This window comes from Olea europaea, unplaced genomic scaffold (genome assembly GCF_002742605.1).
Source record: "Olea europaea var. sylvestris unplaced genomic scaffold, O_europaea_v1 scaffold262, whole genome shotgun sequence".
Lineage (NCBI taxonomy): Eukaryota > Viridiplantae > Streptophyta > Magnoliopsida > Lamiales > Oleaceae > Olea > Olea europaea.
Genome location: NW_019244532.1, coordinates 392,100 through 411,916, shown reverse-complemented (window position 1 = coordinate 411,916; position 19,817 = coordinate 392,100). Strand labels below are relative to the sequence as shown.

Sequence of the window (19,817 nt, the reverse complement as noted above, 5' to 3'; positions counted from 1 at the left end):
GGTTAATGGATTAATTTTCTGAAACGAACAAAAATAAATAAATAAATGTTAATAAAATATTAATAATTCTTTATTACTTTTATCCTACATAAATAATATTGTGGTCTTTAACTTGACAAAAAATAAATTTTCTTCTAAAGAAAATTCTTTAAACTAACAAAATAAATTTAAACATAAATGATTCAGATCACATTACACGTGTATAATATGCACATGCATACATTCGCCATAGTGGCAGCTCAAGCCCTTTAAGCAAAATCACCGAGCGAGCTTTTTCGAGAATAATGAAAAAAATTAATAAAAAAAATAATTATTGATTTGAGTTTAATATCTAAGATACTGTCGATAACACATTAGGTGTCAAGGGTTGAGGTGGTCCCCATCACAGGGCCTATCCCCAACCATGTCGCATTAGGAAAACCCATACATTTTAGTTGAATTATGCTACAAGTACAGAATTTTTTAACAAAAAATTTTTACAAACAACACATGACACAACATTATTGAAAGATGAAAAAAATAAACAATCCACTTACATTTTGCCATGTCATTGTTGGTACAAATTCTATTAAAATTTTTTGTGTACTTAGGATTTTATTGTTTTCAGTATTGAATGATCTTTAAATTCTTCTCTATAAGTACAAAAAAAATTTAACAAAATTTGTACCAACAATGACGTGACAAAATATAAGTTCACTGTTTTTTTTTTTTTTTTCATCTTTGAATAATGTCGTATTATGTGTTGTTTGTAAAATTTTTCTTTTAAAAAATTCTATACTTGTAACATGATACAATCTCCAACTCACTTAAATCTCAAACTCAGAGGCTCAACGTAGACAAGAACGTGTTGTCATTCAAAATCAAGAGTTCAAAATTTGAAGGTATAGCTTAGTGCAGGGAAAATCATAACGGTAAGATTTGATCTTTCCATCTGAATTTAAATTGTTTGTATGATATTGCGTGTCCTTATACCACGTACAACATGGAAGAGATTGCGGTCAAAGTCAAAAATTAGCAAAAAATTTAGCCTCTACTCAAATTCCTAATTAAAATGCCTTTGAGAAAAAAAATATTTATGACCAGTGATTTTTTTTTTTGACGAATATGTAATTAAACAATAAAGAAAAAATTTAAATTTATGAGTAAATATTTATTATGTAAATATTTGCTCAAAAATGAGTACAAGAACATAAGAATTTTAAAGAAAAGGAGACAAAAGTAACGAACTTATTCTACTTCTGAATCATTAGCACGCATAGATGAAATTCAATAAAAGAATAACAACTTTGAAAAGCTACGACACAAAGTTAACAAAAGGAGAGAGAACCCAAAGTGCTTCCAGCAAAAGCGATTGCTTTCATTGCACTAAAGAGTGAATATATCCCTATATGCTATTGCCTCTGGTTTGACGGGTGTTGTACGACTTGCAATTAGGACATTTCTGGGCCACAACATGATATTTCACTTCTGAATTGGCTCCACAATCGTTGCAGAGAATCCAAACCTGTTAATCAAAGTTCGATCAGCATTCTGTGTATGCTAGAATATAACACACGCTTAGGTTTTCAAGTAAGGGACACATTTATTTACGTAAATTTGGTTTTCGACATGACTTCTCACGTACAACATTTATGGAAGACTTGAGACGAGAGGGACAAAAGAGAGGAGAGGAGAGATACCATTTTGTTCTGGTAAGATTCTGGCATGGGTGTAGCTGCAATCTCCAGGTCAAACTTCTCCCACACCTTTGACATATCACAAACTGATTTGGAGCAGAGAGGGCAAACATATCTGTTCAACAATCAATCAATTTCTAATCGTTATAACAAAACTATAACCTCTACAGGGCCTAGAGAACAAAAAAACATGTAAAATCTTCACTTACTGGTAGTGTTCCTGCATTTCCTCCAAGCATTTCTGGTGAATGGTATGGCCGCATGGCATAGCAGTTACATCGTTCATCGACTCAAAAAGGTACTGGAGAGAAGGACCTTACCATCAGTGCAGCACTAAGAGATAATAAATTCGCAAAAGGAACTCTACATAAAGTGGGAAAGAAAGTTCGAGTATTGACAAATTAAATGTCGTTCTTACCTCAAAGCATACAGGGCAGTCATGATGCATTGCTCTCTCCACACAGGGGTGGCTGTTTTTCAGAAGGATCGAGTAGCAACATCCTAGATAACATGCAAAGAAGACGATAAGAACCAGGAAGCAACGCTTATCATAAATGCGTAATAAATTATTTTTTTAGTTGGGGTGGTGTGAAGGGAGAGGTAGACTACCACAATTATCACAATGGAAGAAATTCTCAGACCCTCCAACCCTGAAACAGAGTAATTGTTAGCAGCAGGAAACCAAACACAATCATGCATCCTCACAATCATATGATGAAATCCTTCGACTAACTAATGAGAAAATTTCCTTCAAAATGTTAACAAGAAAAACTAATTGGCGATTATATGTCTTACATTAAAGTGTGTCTTGATTATCAAGGTTCTTGTTTGAATTGACAGTGACCCTCGTTCCAAGGTACAAATCGTCAGTGTTGGAAGATTTGACTTTCCTCATTCACCAGTCTTCTTTCCTCTTACACATTGAATATCTTGGAAAGTCCAGAAATCAAGGTGTTTCACTAGTTAACTCTATGTGATTATTTCCATAATAGTGACTTTGTCAACAGATTATTTCCTTCGAAGGTTATTAGGAATCATCTAAATAGTCTTTAACCTTTTTAGTATAAAAGACAACAGTTATATAAGTTATCCATTCCTCTTCGTGTTTTGCCTCGATTACTTTTATTCTATAATTTCCAGCTATCGTGGTATGCCATCTCTGTCATACATTTTTATTTTTTTATATTTTTTTGGGGAACTGTGATTTTCATCTAGTTCAAAAGAACAATATCTAGAAGCAAGGATGACCTAAATTAAAGGTGATATCAGAAATAATGGGAGGGCTGGGTTTGTCTGGAGTTGCAATCATACCTGCATATGCCACACCCACTGCAGTGAAACTGTCCTTTTGAGATCTACAAATGGCAATTCAATTTTGTTATCAGCGTGTACAACTTAGCAGTCTACATCATAAAAACATTTCACATTTCACCAAGTACTTTAGTATTGACACAGGTTGTGTCCGGTTAAATATCAACACCCGTTGATCCAAACAGATAATTACTGTTCAAGAAAAAGGTCTATATCATCGGAGAGGATGCATGTTACTTACATCATCATCAAACAGCTTGCAGATTCCACAGAAATATCTAGCCATGCATACACCACAATTAATGCAAAATTGTCGAACCTGGAATAACCGCGGGACAAGGAAAAAAGATTTCAGTTGAATAGAAAAAGAAAACTGTGGAAAGAAAAAAGAAAAAATTTCTTTGGAAGGCCATCTTCCCACCCAACACACACACAGAGTCAGAATTCAACCAAATATTCAGCAGGTCTCAAGTAATGAATTAATGAAGCCTTGACCCAGATAATATTTAGCCCGTGTTTGGTTCCCATTATTTCTTCATTAAAATAAAAAATATGATCGTTATCCATCACATCAAGCCACCAAATTTGAATTTCTATCTCTTGTGTGGGGCCCGTAACGACTATATTTTTCATTCTCATTCTTCCAAAAATGATAAACAAATGGGAGCTATTTGTAAAGCTCATCCTTTAAACTCAATGCAGTGTTCTTATTAGGGAGGCCAGGAATCTCAATTAGAAAATTATAATAAAGCACACGCTTCACAAAACAAACCTCTTGCTCAGTGTCACAAAGTGAACATATGATCTGCAAAAGACAGAGAAAAATCATTTTAAGATCAACTCCAGTATTTCAAGCATGAAAGAAAAAGGAAGGGCACAAAAACACGGTAAAAGAAATAAATTCGGGAACATAACATGTGAACAAGTGGAACGGGTTAAGACAGGAGAAAAAGCCTACCTTCTGTACTTGGTGGCGAGGGACATCATGTCTGAACTTTTGGTCAATGCAAATATTGTTCTGTTGACCAAGATAAAATATGATCAGCATCATGTCACTCTTTTGCAATATTTAAAAGACTACAAAAAACAACGGACCCATTTTCTAAATTCAATGTAATCCAAACCCCTCAAAAGCTGAAAAAGAAACCGTAAAAAGGAAAGATGACCGGTTCAGGGGATTCATAATAAGTGTTCTATACCTTGAAATTTCAAAACAATGTACAACTTTTAGCATTTGAATTTTTTGATCTCACGAAATTTTTATTTCACATAGAATGCCATTTTTGAGTCATACTTATCTTTGCCAAATACACACATCTGATAGAACCCAAAGAAATAAACACAAAGTAAACCTTCGGTGAAAATGAATTGATAGACATCTACCTTTGCTTCATTATGACAGTGACGACAATCAAAAATCTCGTTGCAACACGGTGCCTTGATGCGGCACCTTCGACGATAATGGGAACACCTGTCAATAGAAATCATCAGTATTAGCAAAAAAATTTAGCAGATGCATAAATTGCAAATAGCCATGGATACAGCCACAAATGCATACCCATATTCCAAGTATCCTTTATTGTGAATTTCCGTGTTACTAACTTTTTCCCGACAAATCAAGTCCTTAGCAGGAATGCACCCTTCATGGAACTGCTGCGAGTCTGAGTCCCCGGCCTCAAAGTTGTTTTTCTCAGTGAATATAGTTTGTTGGGGTTTTCGCTCAAAATGTGGAGATCCAGAATAATCAACAGCTATCGAAGCCATCTTATCTTATGATTGGAAAAAATGTACCTAGCAGCTGGAATGGTCCTAAAGCACCTGCATTCAAAAATTAACTTAGGAGATGTTTAAGCCTGTTCATGCATATCTATTCAGGTCGCCACGCCTTTCTTGCATGTCGCGGCAGACCAATTGAATCAGCAACAACAAAATCCAACAAAGGTTGAACTGCTCCAGCCAGGAAACTCCAAGTAGGAGAATTCATCAAAACAAGTAGATCTACAACAATTCCAAAGCTTCCAACAGTGGATAGTAACCATTGCACAACACTTGATTCTTGGAGTCCAAATCCATCTAAGCATGGACAGCTCAACCTATGGTCAAAGCAAATAGATAAATGTATCAACTGCATTCTTAAGACAGAACAAAAAGGAGTTTGTGAGTTTGTAGGACCAGTTACGTTCCTTGTTCGTTGAGAAGAGGCCTACCTCAATCCATGATTCCGCAATGTCTTCTTTGAGGAAAAACTTACACTAAAATGGGGAAAGAAGAAAAAGAAGGGAATGACGAAAAAAGGCCTCTAATTTGAGGTGGAGAGACTTCTCCCCTATCTACTACCATGTTAATTTATTCTCTTAGTGTCTTCCACGAATCTCAAAACTAGCATGTCTACTGTTTCTGTTATTATTACTGTCTAATCTAGCTGATGATATTGTAACATTGCAAGCTCGTCCAGCAATGAGAGCCTTATGCAACCAAGGATCTCTCTACCTCTTCCAGACAACTAGACCCTTACTTCAAGAGCTCATCACCACTTACTCCATTATAAGTAGGAAACCAATTCGGCCACATTATGTAGGGTCAGGTAACACTTAGATTTGGCTGGTTGTAATGAAAGAATAGTTCTAAAAATATAAGCAGCAATAATGATTAATTCTTCCTGAAATAAGCTGAGTTGTCTTAATTAGTGGATGGCAGGAACTAAAACAAAAGAATATGGCACGTCAAGCCTGTTAAAACATAGTGGGCGTCGAAGTTCATCTTAATTTGATTGCAAATCCAATATCCAACGAACAATCTCTAAGTTCGCAAATGGTCTGTTTTATCTATAGAATAACAATATAGATAGAAGCATTGGCCACTTAACGTACATCAATTCTCATCAGTGACCTAAAGTATGTCAAAAAGAGTAATTACAATCAAAGTTCTTGCTTCAAACAATCCTATGTGGATCCTATACTGAGTAAAGATCCACCAGCAACTGATAGTTGGACGATAAACCTGATTTGTCATTTCCACAATAAACTTGAACATAGAGTTAACTAAATGGCAAGAAATTAATTGGTTAGAATATCAATAGATTAGGAGAAAATGCGACAGGAAAATATATTGTCATCCCTATAATCACAACAAAAATCCTGGGACAAGTGATAAATGCATCATCAGTCAATTGACTCAATTCTAAACATATTGTTCCTGCAATATTGAATGACGAATTGTATCTAGGAAAGCTTCCATCCTAAAGCAGATGATCATTTCATGACTATTGAGAACGAATTAAATCGGATGGTTCTATCTCTCAATCTTTCTAACTTGCTCCTACGGAACCAAGGTCGAAAAGATTTACAAACAATCCTATGTGGATCCAACACTGTAAAGATCCACCAGCAACTGACACTTGGACGATAAACCTGATTTGTCATTTCCACAATAAACTCGATCATAGAGTTAACTAAATGGCAAGAAATTAGTTGGTTAGAATATCAATAGATTAGGAGAAAATGCGACAGGAAGATGTATTTTCATCCCCATAATCACAAAAATTATCTTGGACAAGTGATAAATGCATCATACTCGATTCTAAACATATTGCTCCTGCAATATCGCGTGACTAATTGTATCTAGGAAAGTTTCCATCCTTAAGCACCTTGGATTCTTTTAACCGTATAGTAAAAGCAAAAACACACAAGAACCATCAATTAACCAAAGCTAATAAAAAAACTTGATCAACAAGAGGACAAGTCAGTAAAAGCAAAAACACACAAGAACCATCAATTAACCAAAGCTAATAAAAAAACTTGATCAACAAGAGGACAAGTCAAGGACACACGGATCCTAATTCAACAAGCCGAGCCTCATTAAGGATCGAGTTGGGGGACATCCATCGGGACTGAATCGAACAATTTTGAACATTTCATGAGAAAATTTACATATACACCAGATATTCGTAAATATCAGGCATACAAATCAACAGCGATACATGCATAGACAGAAATTTACCAAATTTACGTACTTGTGATCGATTTACAATAACATGAAACAAACACTTATTTATGCATAGCTCTCCCAGAGAGAGAGAGAGAGAGAAGTCAGTTACATCCAAGCGAGATGCAGTTTGATAGCCATTACCATTCTATCAAAAAATTAAAAACAGTAAAACTTCTTTTCAGATCGATTCGGAAGAAATCCGAAAACCAGATAAGAGAAGAAATCCAAGTGATAACTACACATAAAGCGAAGATTCGAATCTCCCGTCAATTCTACCCAGATGTTCTCTCGTAAACCAAGAAGACTTAGTTCCACATTTTTTTTTTCACATCTAGTCCACGAAAACTCTCAAATCTTTAAAATTTCCTCAAAATTCATACCTTAAAATTCAAAGTCAACACAAAGTCATAACAACACCAAGGAAAGACAGAAAAATAACATCAAAATTTATCTGAATAACGAACTTTCACTCCTGATCGCGATCCGAACAGCTCCGATCAATTTCTTTAGCGTCGATCCTCCCTGCAAATTTGTATACACAGTAACAGACTGCTACAGAGATCGATACACCTATATATACACACAAGCGCGTATCTAGATATATATAAAATGAGAGTGCGCGTTTTTTGTAGAGAGAGATTACGAATCAGGAATTTTGGAGAGTGGGAATGGAAGACAGGGCTTTATATAGCTGGCAGCTGAAAAAGAAAACGTACAAAATTTGAATTCAATGGAGACCCATAAATGCAATTTTCCGGAGGGTTCCAATTCATTGACTACGTGTCGAAGACATTAACGATGTAGTTTGCTTGGTTGACAAATGTGACTAATTTAATATTTTTTAAGATAGAAATATTTGAAACCATTGCAAAGACACGTAGTGTCACCGAGGTTGCAATATCAATTTATATGAAATTAAATGATAGCTTAAATGAAATGTGAAATTAAATGAATTTATCAATTAATGTCACGTTGTATCACCTAGTGAGGCTAAATAACAACACTCTTTTTATTAAGCCACTGTTTAATGATTATTATTTGGTCAAAATAATATTTTGAATAGTCATTTTTAAGAAATATATGTTTAAAAAATAAGAATTTTTTTTAAATTTATATGGAATTAAATAATAGCTTAAATGAAATGTGAAATTAAATGAATCTATCAATTAATATCACGTTGTATCACCCAGTGAGGTTAAATAGCAATACTCTTTTTATTAAGCCACTATTTGATGATTATTATTTGGTCAAAATAATATTTTGAATAGTCATTTTTAAGAAATATATATTTAAAAAATAAGAAAAAAATTAAATCTACGTACAAAATATTTTATTGTGTAAGTACATGATTGAAAATTGATATGTAGAAAAAAATGTGGAAATTACATAATAGCGGGGATTTAAAGATCACAATCCAAAAATCATGGATCAAGTTTTATTATGCAAAAATCAGGTATTGATATAATAATTAAATATCCAAATTAACTCCCAAACCCTAATCATTTTTAATCCATCTTCCTTCTCTCACTTCTCTCGTCTCTCTCTAACTTCACTGTATCCTTGTCAGTCACTACCACCTAACGGCGATGCCTTTTTCTCTCCCCAAGTGCGGTCACCATAGCAACTAGTGTGGCGGCGTCGAGGTGTGATGGTGGTAGTAGTGGTTTAGAGCTGCCTGGTTTTCAGTGGTGGTATTAGTGGTGGTTTGGGACTGCTGTGATTTTCGAAGATGGAGACGTTGGGGTGTGGTGGTGGTGGAGGCTGCTTGTCAGGAATGTAAGCATTGTGGTGTTAAAAACTTGGTCGCTATGATCTCCGGTGTGATTTTCAGTAGTGTCGGCTTCGGGATGTGGTAGTGGTAGAGCTGGTTTGGGGCTACTGTGATTTTCGGTGATGGCAGTGTCGAAGCTTGTGGTGGTGGTAGTGGTGGTTTGGGCCTGCTATGGCTTTCAGCAATGGTGGCGTCGTGTTGTGGTGGTTTGGGAGTTGTTTTAGTGTTATTGGGGGGTTTTAGATAGTTTTTGTTGGTTGTACAGGTACAGATATTAGTGGTGATGGTGGATCTGACGGCAATATTTGTTGGAGGTACATGTGAAGTTGTTGACGGTGGTGGTGACCAATTATTGTTGTGTTGTTGATGATGTTGGTAGTTGTTGTTGCAGTGGTGGTAGGTGGGTGGGGGTGTCTGTGACCAACATTTAGGCGTCTGTGACCAATAGATAAAAATTTGACCTGTAATTTGAATGATATATGACCTCGAAATAATTTTCAAAATAATCTGTAACCAATAAAATTTTTGATTTGTGACCAACTAATTTAACGATATGTTACCAGTTAATGAATCTACAACCTATAATTATGAATTCGTGACCATTAATCGTGTAACTGTGACTTTATTATATTTAATTTATAAATATTTTAATTAATTAACTAATAAACATGATTTTTGTATTTCATAAACTTAAAACCTAATTTTTGGATTCTCCATACTTAATATCAGATTTATGATTTTTTTCCCAAAAAAATTCTCAAAGAATGATTATCATGCATAGGCTGATGATTGGAGTGTTTGCCAACAATGAGAGTGCTAATTTTCAATCATATGTTTGAATAATTTAATTTGTAAATAAAATAATAAATTAAAAAATAAATGATAAATAATACTTAAGGATTCATCGTGAAGTGTGGTTATAATTAAGAGCTTGTTTAGTACAACTAAAAAGTCAATTAAAATTAATTTTTTGATCGTTATTTCACTATTACAGTCGTCATTTTTGTATTTACTTCTCACAGGTGGGACTCACTTTATCATTAACGGTTAAAAAATCAATTATCAAAATCCCTATCGAACAAGCACTAAATTTTGACGATTTATTATTTTATGAAATGGGAAGTAAGCTCTGATGATCATTATTTGAAAATTATTTTTTCTAAATACTCATTTTTCGTCATACATTTATACAAATAAATAATATATGTAACCATGAAATTTTTCTAGTTTTTAATCACACATTTTGTTAAAAATTACTATTTAAAATATTTCTTTTTCCAAATAATGCCCACCGGTTAAATTGTGTGAATGAAATCATTTGAGTGGAACCATGCGTATCGTAGCCTATCTCTCAAGTCAAATGTCGGTTTTAAAAATCAACGGGAAGAAGTAATTAACAAACGACTGGTTCTTGGCACGACGCGTGCTACCGCAAGGAAATTTTGTCACGTGTCATGACGGCCCCACCGAATCAATACCAGGTGCTGACGCGTACGGATTAAGACGCGGATTTAAAAATAATACCCAATCATGTTTATCCATTATGTGATATCGTTTTCTGTAACCTAGGGTATGGTAGGATAGGATGCTACAATTATTGAATTGATTTTTTAATATTATTTGATTAGAAAAAATTTTACGTGTCCGATTATGGGAGAAAATTGTTGGAGAAGATAAAGTTGAGACTTGAGATGAAATGGATAAGTTTAAAGGAAATTTTTCACTTTTCGTCCTCAATATTTATAAAATATGATAAATATACCCTCGATCTTTTCTTTCGCATTATCTGTCCCAACATTTCAAAAAATCATCATTCTTGATCTCCTTTTTAAATAAACAGAAATAAAAGAAAGTAATAAAACAACAAAAATTAGGAATAATTGAAAATATAGTCCCATAATTTTCCAAAAATACAAATAAATTACACTTGAAATAATTAAACACCTAAAAATGAAGAATCTTAAAAAGTAAATATTTCGACTCCATCGCCAAACTCGCCTACCCCACGCCCACCCTTCAGCGGCCAAATATCATCTCCACAAATGCAGTCATATTGGTGGTGACAATGGTACCACCATCACCTTACAAAAATTAATCCAAGAAATATGTACATATACGGCCTGTTTGAGAGTGATTTTTTGGCCCAAAAAATTTTGACTGTTATTTCACTATTTTACCCATCATATTTGACTTCTTCTCTCACAGATTGACCCCATTTTTTTCGTAACGATCAAAATATCAATTCTCAAAGTCACTCCCAAATAATCCCATATTTTTCTCCAAACCACCCCTGCCCCCATCATATTTGACTTCTTCTCTCACAGGTGGAGCTCACTTTTTTTCCTAACGGTTAAAATATCAATTCTCAAAATCACTCCCAAACAGTCCCATATTTTTCTCCAAACCACCCCCCCTTCGTAGCATAACAACCACCATAACTGGACATTCACAAATCCTCCACAATTCGTGTCAAGAATCAAATCGCATAAAAAGGTTTCGGATTCTTGGAACCAAATCTCTATTATCTGGGTTATGATTTGATTCTTGCAAAAGGATGGAGATGGGCTGGCGAGGTGCCCATTGCATGTGTTGGTTCTACTGCGAATCTGCGATGGATGGTTATGTGGGTTAGGAAAAAATATATTTTATGTTTTATTTCTAAGATGGTGGTGGTGCTGTCACTGGCTAATTGCATTTCTATAGCAATTGACCTCCACCTCCATGCATTATCGCGCGTCTGAAAGCCAACTCCGACTCCACTACTTATCTTTCATCATCTCTTGCCATCAAATTGCAGAGGCCATTGTTTCCATGTTTAGAACCATCGCTTCATCTACCATCACCTCCGTGCATTAGCATGTCCCAAACCCTGCCTCCACCCCCCTTAACTTTCTTCAACTCAGCCATCAAATTTCACAGTCGACCGCTACTTCCCTGCGTAGAACTACCTACCACCAATATCACCATCAACTCACTACGTTGACAGGTAGCCATGGCTGCCTCCACTACTATCTTCAACTCCACAGACCACTATTTCCAATTCTCGAACCTTCAGAAAATTAGTCAAAATTTAAACTGCTGATCAGGCCTCAGATGTCATTCAAGGACTAAGAACATGTTTTGTACAACAGGAAATCTAAGAGCATACGAAAAGCAGTGAAGATAATCCATGAAACCTTTTAAGTTATACGCAACAAGTACACTCTGATGGGGGAATTGGGTGACAAAGATTGGTAGTGATTAACGGGGCAAGCCTGAGCAAGTTAAAGGAATATTCACGAAAATATGCTCTTCAAAACTAGGATAAATTACATGAAAGTTTGTGCGCAAGCTTGAAAAATATCAAAGCTCCATTAATTAGATAAGAACATTAGCTACACAAATAACATACCTCTACTGTAAATGTCGGAAGAATGAACCATTGATACCCAAAATATTGCCCAAGTAGAAAGCTGGTGTTAAAGTAATAAGTTAATTAGGTTAAGGGTAGTTTAGTCTTATTATGTTTCCTTAGTTTTGCACTATATAAACCATTGTAATCTTACATTATGCAACCAAGTTTGGAGGCTGTTATCAATCGATTTTCTCTCTTTCTCCTCCATTCTTCATCTTTGGTTTGTTGTTTTCTATATGATATCAGAGCGGGTTTGATTTTGGATTAAACTTGCAAGATGTCATTCTCCGGCGAGCGGCCTTGTGCCGCTCGTCCGGTGGTCAAAACTTTGTGATATGTTAGCGGCTGCGAAAAAAAAAATGGAGAAGCTGCAGGTTTGGTTTTCTCTCTTCTTTACTTTGGAAGAAGATTTTGCTAGAAGGAATAATCTCGATAATAGTACAGTTGACATCCCAGAAACTTCTGGGGTGAAAAGTAGAAACAAAATAATAAGTCCAAAAGACGTAGCAATGGAGGAGAAGAAGAAGTTCGGGTTGTGAAGAAAAGAATTAACACCGGACCGGATCCTCCCCCTTCGCTACCTGAAGAATTCAAGGATGCAATTCAAGAACTGGCCAATGGAAGAAGTATTTCACAGGAGATATTGGTGGTACAGAAGGGACTCTATAAATCTGATACAGAACCTCAACAAAGCCGGCTTTCTATTCCTCTAAATTCAGTTGTAGGAGAGTTTCTCAAGGATGAAGAGAAAGTCCATCTTCTGAAACGCTTCAATGGCAAGCTGGAGCACATATCTGTACCAATTATTGATCCTTTGCTAATAAGGGACAAAGTGGATTTGAGGAGATGGCCGATGAAGAAAAGCAATGGGAAGGAGAGCGTATCCTACATGCTGACTGGAAATTAGATAGATATGCTGAACAGGAACGACTTGAAAGTTGGGAACGTGGTGCAACTGTGGCCTGTCCGAATCGAAGAAAAATTGGTGTTCTGTCTGAATTATGACTTTTGTTGGTGTCGACGAGAGGTAGCCACAGCCCTAGAGAAAATGAAGTTGGAGGAAATTTGGCCAGGTTTGTTTTCGTAGGTTATGGCCTGTAGATTGGTTTTGGGTCCTATAGTATGTTGAAATTGGGCCAGTTGGTTCAAGTTGGCTTGGAATTGTTGTGTTGGGCTTGTTGGGTTAGTTTTTTTTTTAGTTCGGCTGGTATTTTAATTTTTGAGTAAGTGGGCTTGAAATGTTTGATGGGTCTGCTGAATTGGGCCTAAGTAGTGGGCTGTGGATTGCCAGCAGTTTGGTAATGTTGGATTTGGGCCTTGTATTTTGGGATTTCAATTTGTGCATTTGGGTTTAAAAAAAAAAAAAGGGAGAGAAAAAAAAGGGTTGGGCTCTAATTAATTAGGCCTGCTAGAGAAGTCTCTTAAAAAAAAAAAAAAAAAAGCAGATTAATTGGAGTTTTCCTCATTATGGCATTATGGAAGATGATTATGTACGGGCTGAATTTTGGGTTAAATTTCTTTGGTCAGCAATTTGGTTTCTGTGATTGATTTGGGCTGCTTTGGTACTATTAGACAGCTTATTGGGTCGGTTAATTAATGTTGGACCTAGTTTGCATTGGAAATTTGTTTTGGTGTTGATCTCGTGTATCTGAAATTTGGCATTTGTCGAGCTTGAATTTGAAATTTGTGGGGATTGAAAATTTCGTTTGATGCCCGGTTCACGGGATTTGAAAATTTCGTTTGTTTGCCCAGTTTATGGGATTAGAAATTTCGTTTTTCCAGTCTATCTGGAGTTTGGAATTTGGCATAGTCAGTTCTTGGAATTGATATATCAAGTTCATTTGAAATTTGAAATTTGCATCCGTTTGGTTTAGTTGAGATTGTGTGGTTTCGTTGGTTATCTGCAGTGGGTTTAGCTGAGATTGTATGGTTTCATTAGTTATCTGCAGTTCGGCATCATTTTCCTACCTTTCGTTGCTCTCCGTCGTTGCAGCTTGTAGACTTTGCCATGAAGTCAAATTCGATTTATCATTTACGCTTTTTGTTGGTCAAACTCTCGTTGCTCCTTGTCGTAGTATCGTGAGTTTGAGGGGGATGTTAAAGTAATAAGTTAATAGGTTAAGGGTAGTTTAATCTTATTATGTTTCCTTAGTTTTGCACTATATAAACCATTGTAATCTTACATTATGCAACCAATTTTGGAGGCTGCTATTAATCGGTTTTCTCTCTTTCTCTATTAATCGGTTTTCTCTCTTTCTCCTCCATTCTTCATCTTTGGTTTGTTGTTTTCTACAGTCCCCGATCCAAGTCATCAGTCCTCGAGAATCAGAACTGTTCAAATATTTATTACATCATCACCATGGCCCTCGCGAGGGGTCTCATTCGGCAACAATATGGAAGGTTGAGAACCAGCTTGCTCCTCTTTAATGGCTGAGAACGATATCTATCAGGAAATAGGTTGGACACCGACGATGCAATGCTCCCAAGAAATATTGTGCTTAAACATGGACATTTTCAGGGATCCTTGTGATGCAAGGTCAGACAGAGAGCGCAGGTTATCTGGCACTTTGAAGTTTGTATCAGAAGGTAATGGCTGCAGTTATCCAGTATTTGACAATACCTCCAAGCTTTTGATGTCCTGTTTTAACTGTGTCACATATGATATGGCACGTTCAAGAAGTAGAGGATCATCCAGCATATTTTCTAGGAGGCTAAGCAAAACTTGCCTATAAGGCTATAACCTTGAGCAGCCAACAATGGCCTTGCTACCTGACGACTTCTACAGAAGATTGCAACCTTGTAAACCTGCCTATAAACTTGAGCAGCCAATAATAGGCTCTCCAAAACTAAGATAAATTGCATGAAAAAATTTGTGCACAAGCTTGAAAAACTTCGAAGCACCAATAATTAGTTAACAACATTAATTGCAAAAAATAACAATTAGAAGTATCTGCCAGCATGGTAACTGAAAATATACCTCTACTGTAAAGAATTCAAGATTCACAAGAGCGCCTGAAATCTGCCAATCTGACCACTTCTGAAATCTAGTCTAGAGATTAAATGTGGGATGAATGCACCATTGGTCCCCAAACATTACCCAAGTAGCAAGTTGGTCCCTGATCCAAGTCCAACAAACAAGTTGGTAGCCAACCTTCCATTATAGTTGCACAATCAGTCCTCAGCAATCAAAACCACTCAAATATTCATTACTTCATTGCATGCCCTCGTGGGGTCTCATAACTCCTCTTTAATGGCTGAGAATGATATTCAGGAAATAGGTTGAAGGCCTACGATGCAATACTCCCACGAAATATTGTGCTTCAACATTGACATTTTCGGGGATCCTCATGATGCAACTTCAGACAGAGAGTGCAGATTAATGAAGCCGAAAAGGTTGGAGATTATCTGGCATTTGGAAGTTTGTATCAGAAGATAAAGACCGCAGTAATCCAGTATTTGACAATTCCTCCAAGCTTTTGATGTCCTGTTGTAACCATATCACATGTGATATGGCATGTTCAAGAACTAGAGGATCATCTGGCATATTTTGTAGGAGGCTAAGAAAAACCGGCCTATAAACTTGAGCAGCCAATAATTTTAACAAGAAAAAGAACGCAAAGTTTCCTCGCCAGAAATTAAAAAAACTTATGAGACCCGACCATACCTGTCTTTGGCAACCATTTGCTTCTAAATTGTTCTACAAATGCATATTGATTGACATATATTTGCACGAACTCTTCAACAGCATCAACCACATTTTGCCCACTTTTCGAGCAGTACAAAATCCTGCCTACGTGCTTAAACATCTCCCTCTGCACAACAAAATTGCTGCAATTTTTCAAAATGCTTTTCAACCATCCACGACGCACATGCCAAATGGATAATAAAACGTGGAATTGGAAGGCTTCTCTACAAGTGATAAGCATCAGAAATTTTCCAGTTTCAAATCCACAACTAGGGAAATATAACATCTGAGAATCAAACTGCGCAACTTACCTTATAACTGAAGCCTCAACAGAAGGATCATCCACAAGGTTTCCACCTTGGTTCCTTTCTGGGTTCTTTCAACAAGAGTTGACATCCATTTGTGAATACTTTGACCAGGTCAACTAGAGCTAATGACCCAGGCAACTGTAATAGGATTCTGAGAAGAGTCAAATACAAACAGGGATCACAAAGCATATTGCAGAAGTCAAAAGGAAGAAAGCAAATTAGTGAAGATTCCAAATCAGCAAGCTAAAGCAAATGCAAGGAGTATTAACTCCCTTCTTTTATGTTTAGGGATTTTTCTTTTACTTTTCTTAGTCTTATTTTCCGCTACGAGATTACCTGGGTCGTCCAATTGGCAACTTTCAAAAAAAGATAGGAAAAAACTTGAGGAAAAAATTACAAAATGTGCAGTTTTACCAATAGCATTACAGTCAGTCACTATTTTCAAGAAAAGCAGAAGGTAAATAGCAAGTCTTGCCTTTGGATTATTATTTCTAGTTTTGTCCCACTTTCTTGCTAGGTTCTGCATAAATGACAATTAGCTAGTACCAAATGACAAATACACCAGAATTTTGGCCCTCGAGCTTCTGGAATTGCTAAGCTCTCAGTCACTTCAGAGCTCATCCCAGAATGTTTTATTCATTGTACTTGCAAATGTGGTCTACAATCAGGTGTTATAATATTGGATTAGTCTATAAGTACAAAATCAATTACTAAAGTTTGACAAACTTGACAAGTTGCGGCTCCCTGTTAGTGGGGCGGCTGGCCCCACCACCACTCCACCAACAGGGGGCCACCACTTGTCAAGTTTGTCATTGATTTTGTACATATAGAATAATCCTATAATATTTACCACAAATTACAAGTTCATTACGCCCTTAATCACCCTTCTAATATGTATAAAAGTTGAGGATGAAATAAAATCGTTCATAGGCCAAAAAAATAATTAGAAAAACGAACCTAAAATGGCAAAGGCATCCTTTCATCACATGTCGTCTCCCAGGCCTACTTCCTTACGTTTAATGCTTGAGTTTTCTCCAATACCAGATTCGCTCTCCCTGTAGTCTTCAGGACCATAACAACACCAATACCTAAGAAATCCAAGAAAAATGTAAGTTGCTAAAATTTTCTTCTTACACGATTTCACAATGGTAGAATACGTTACAAAAATGTAAGACAAATAGCTTTCAGCATGAATTAATTCAGAACGAAATTGGATGATAGACCAGATTATTAACACGAAATTTCTAGTTCAAGGTGATATTTCAACAAAGCACAAGTATGAAATGCGACTTACAAGAAGTGGCATACAGAGTATATTCAAGATATCCGTCGACCCTTGGTTTGTTGAAACCCCCTTCAGGTCTCTTCCTTCTCGAATCAATTCAGAAGCGAGCTGACATTTTGCATTACTGGACTCTCTTTTTACAAAATTATCTACTCTAGCAAAAGGGATTAGTGCAATATCATCACCAACTTGACAACCGCTTCTACTTTAACCCAATTTAGATGAGCAGCAGAAAACTCAGCATATGGAGGATCTTGCACAGGAAGGCTTAATATATGCTCCATGCCTCCATTCTTGGTATCTACATTAAGAAGATGAACATGAAAGCAACAAAAAATTCAGAGAAGACTTTCGAGAATGCAATAGGCATTACGAGAAATTTAAATTTTACCTCATTATTTGGTAACAAGGTAAAGTTTTTGTGAAATAAGTCCGCGATTGAGCTACGTAACAATTCAAATTTCTCGAAGTACTTCAAAAAAAAAAAAAAAAAAAAAAAAAAAAAAAAAAAAAAAAAAAAAAAAAAAAAAAAAATTCATATGATGGGGTACCCTTCAATACATCGTCCCAATCTCCTCTAATGAAAATTTTACTTGACCAGAGATTGCCTATATTAAACCATCGACATCTTCTAAAAATTATTGAATTATTCTCTTATCTAGTTTTGTTTGCAAAGGCATACAAATCGACAACACAAATCGACTTTTCTCCCAATACAAACCAACATAATCATATCCTTGATCCCCGTAACGTTTACCAATTACCATAATTATAATTTGAGTCTAATGATCATTCCTCCTCCATTTTCGCTATTTTCTTTACATTTTGGCCAAACTTTCTTGGTTCAGATTCGAAGTGGACGATGGGAAATGGTAACAGAAGGTTGGTGAAAATGTGATTTTAAACTGCTCAGTTCCCACGCAAAGATTGGTAGAATTGGCTTGTTAGATTGACAGATTTTTTATGAAAAATATTAGGGCTACAAAAAGAAATCGCGAAATTGCAAATTAAACCAAAATTGTTGAGTTGAAACCGTTGATTTGAGTCCACGTGGACCTGTGATTTTTTTCCCTCAAACCAAACCAAACAGTTTCAAAATGGTTTGGTTTAGATTTAGATTTTCAAAAAGCGCACAAAATCTCACAGAACTGTTTTAAAATTTTTTAAATAAAACATTAATTTTATTAACTTAAAATTTTACGATTTTCACTTTTCAAAAAAAAAAATATCAATTTAATAATACAAATTACAACCAGCCTATTGAAATAATCATAGAAAGTAAATTATTTTTATCATTATTGGTCTATGATTTAACAAGTTCACGACACACGTCCTCATCTAATATTTAAACTAAACTAAAATTATTCCAAAATTATATAAAATGAAAAAAATATATATAGGCACTTTCAACAATCCAATCATAATTCAATAAAACTACGTCAGCAAATTACATACAAGGTTTCAGAAGCCCTAACATAAACTCTCATTTTCCTAACATTTGACGCTTGTCTACCACTTGTGAACGAATTGTCAGTCTCATTTGCTGTTTGTCTGCTAATTTTTACTTAAATTGTCTTTTTCTCTCTTCTCTTTCAGTAAGTCTCAAATTCTCATTCAAACCATTTTTTCGTTATTCTTTCTTTCATTTGTTGTTTTTGACCTTATTATACACTCATTAATTGTGGTTTGGATAGAAAAATAACTGTTTGTGAATTTTTACTTGAATTGCCTCTTTCTCTCATTTTTTTCGATAAGTCTTGGATTCTCATTCATACCATTTTTTCGTTGTTTTTTCTTTTATTTATTGTTTTTGAACTTATTATACGTTTGTGAATTGTGGTTTGGATAGAAAAATAATTGTTTTGTGCCTAGATGATTCATGCACTTGTTTATAGTTTGGAAAAAACGAATAACGGATCGTATTGATTGTGTGAGAATGTTAAAGTTTCCTAACTAGTAATACTGCCTTCTACTTTCATAACATAGTTAGAGAACGAAATTTGTTCAATTCCCAATATATTGAAACTCTATCAATCCTTGTACATCCAAATATATCCTGTTCAATCCTTATTTAACATCATATTAGCAAGACAAAAGGAGTTTTAACTGGCAAAGATGACGAGGTGAATTCACAGATTTTTCATCCTTGAGTAGTGTATTGTCAATTTAAACCTTAAAATTGCATGTAACTTTCAGTTGAATTTGAAAAAAAGTTTTTAAGTGTTTGATAATTTTGTCCTCTAACTATCATTTGAGATTTTTAACTTCATATGGATGGTATCAATTGCGTTGGAATCTAAGTCACTATTTGATGGCCTTTTGTTTAAGATTTCGTTTTTACATATTCATTTTTAACCAAATATTTACACAATAAAATATTTTGCACGTAAGCTTAAAACT

The 19,817-nt window shown here is 35.4% G+C and overlaps 2 protein-coding genes across 2 annotated transcripts; one reads left to right on the top strand and one right to left on the bottom strand.

Moving 5' to 3' along the window:
• Positions 1-1,126: 1,126 nt before the first annotated feature.
• On the bottom strand, positions 1,127-7,641 carry LOC111383173 (probable E3 ubiquitin-protein ligase RZFP34). The gene is made up of 12 exons (XM_023007251.1): positions 7,439-7,641; positions 4,546-4,805; positions 4,371-4,458; positions 3,946-4,005; positions 3,760-3,792; positions 3,229-3,306; positions 2,988-3,031; positions 2,286-2,326; positions 2,095-2,177; positions 1,886-1,977; positions 1,680-1,791; positions 1,127-1,504 (listed from the first exon to the last, which is right to left on the bottom strand). Exons 2-12 carry the CDS (start codon positions 4,749-4,751, stop codon positions 1,385-1,387), a joined length of 957 nt encoding a protein of 318 aa, XP_022863019.1. The 5' UTR covers positions 4,752-4,805; positions 7,439-7,641; the 3' UTR covers positions 1,127-1,384.
• A 4,857-nt stretch (positions 7,642-12,498) lies between these two features.
• LOC111383147 (B3 domain-containing protein At1g32030-like) lies at positions 12,499-13,485 on the top strand. The gene is made up of 2 exons (XM_023007224.1): positions 12,499-12,513; positions 12,618-13,485. The coding sequence occupies exons 1-2, from the start codon at positions 12,499-12,501 to the stop codon at positions 13,044-13,046; spliced, it is 444 nt and encodes a 147-aa protein (XP_022862992.1). The 3' UTR covers positions 13,047-13,485.
• Positions 13,486-19,817: the final 6,332 nt, after the last annotated feature.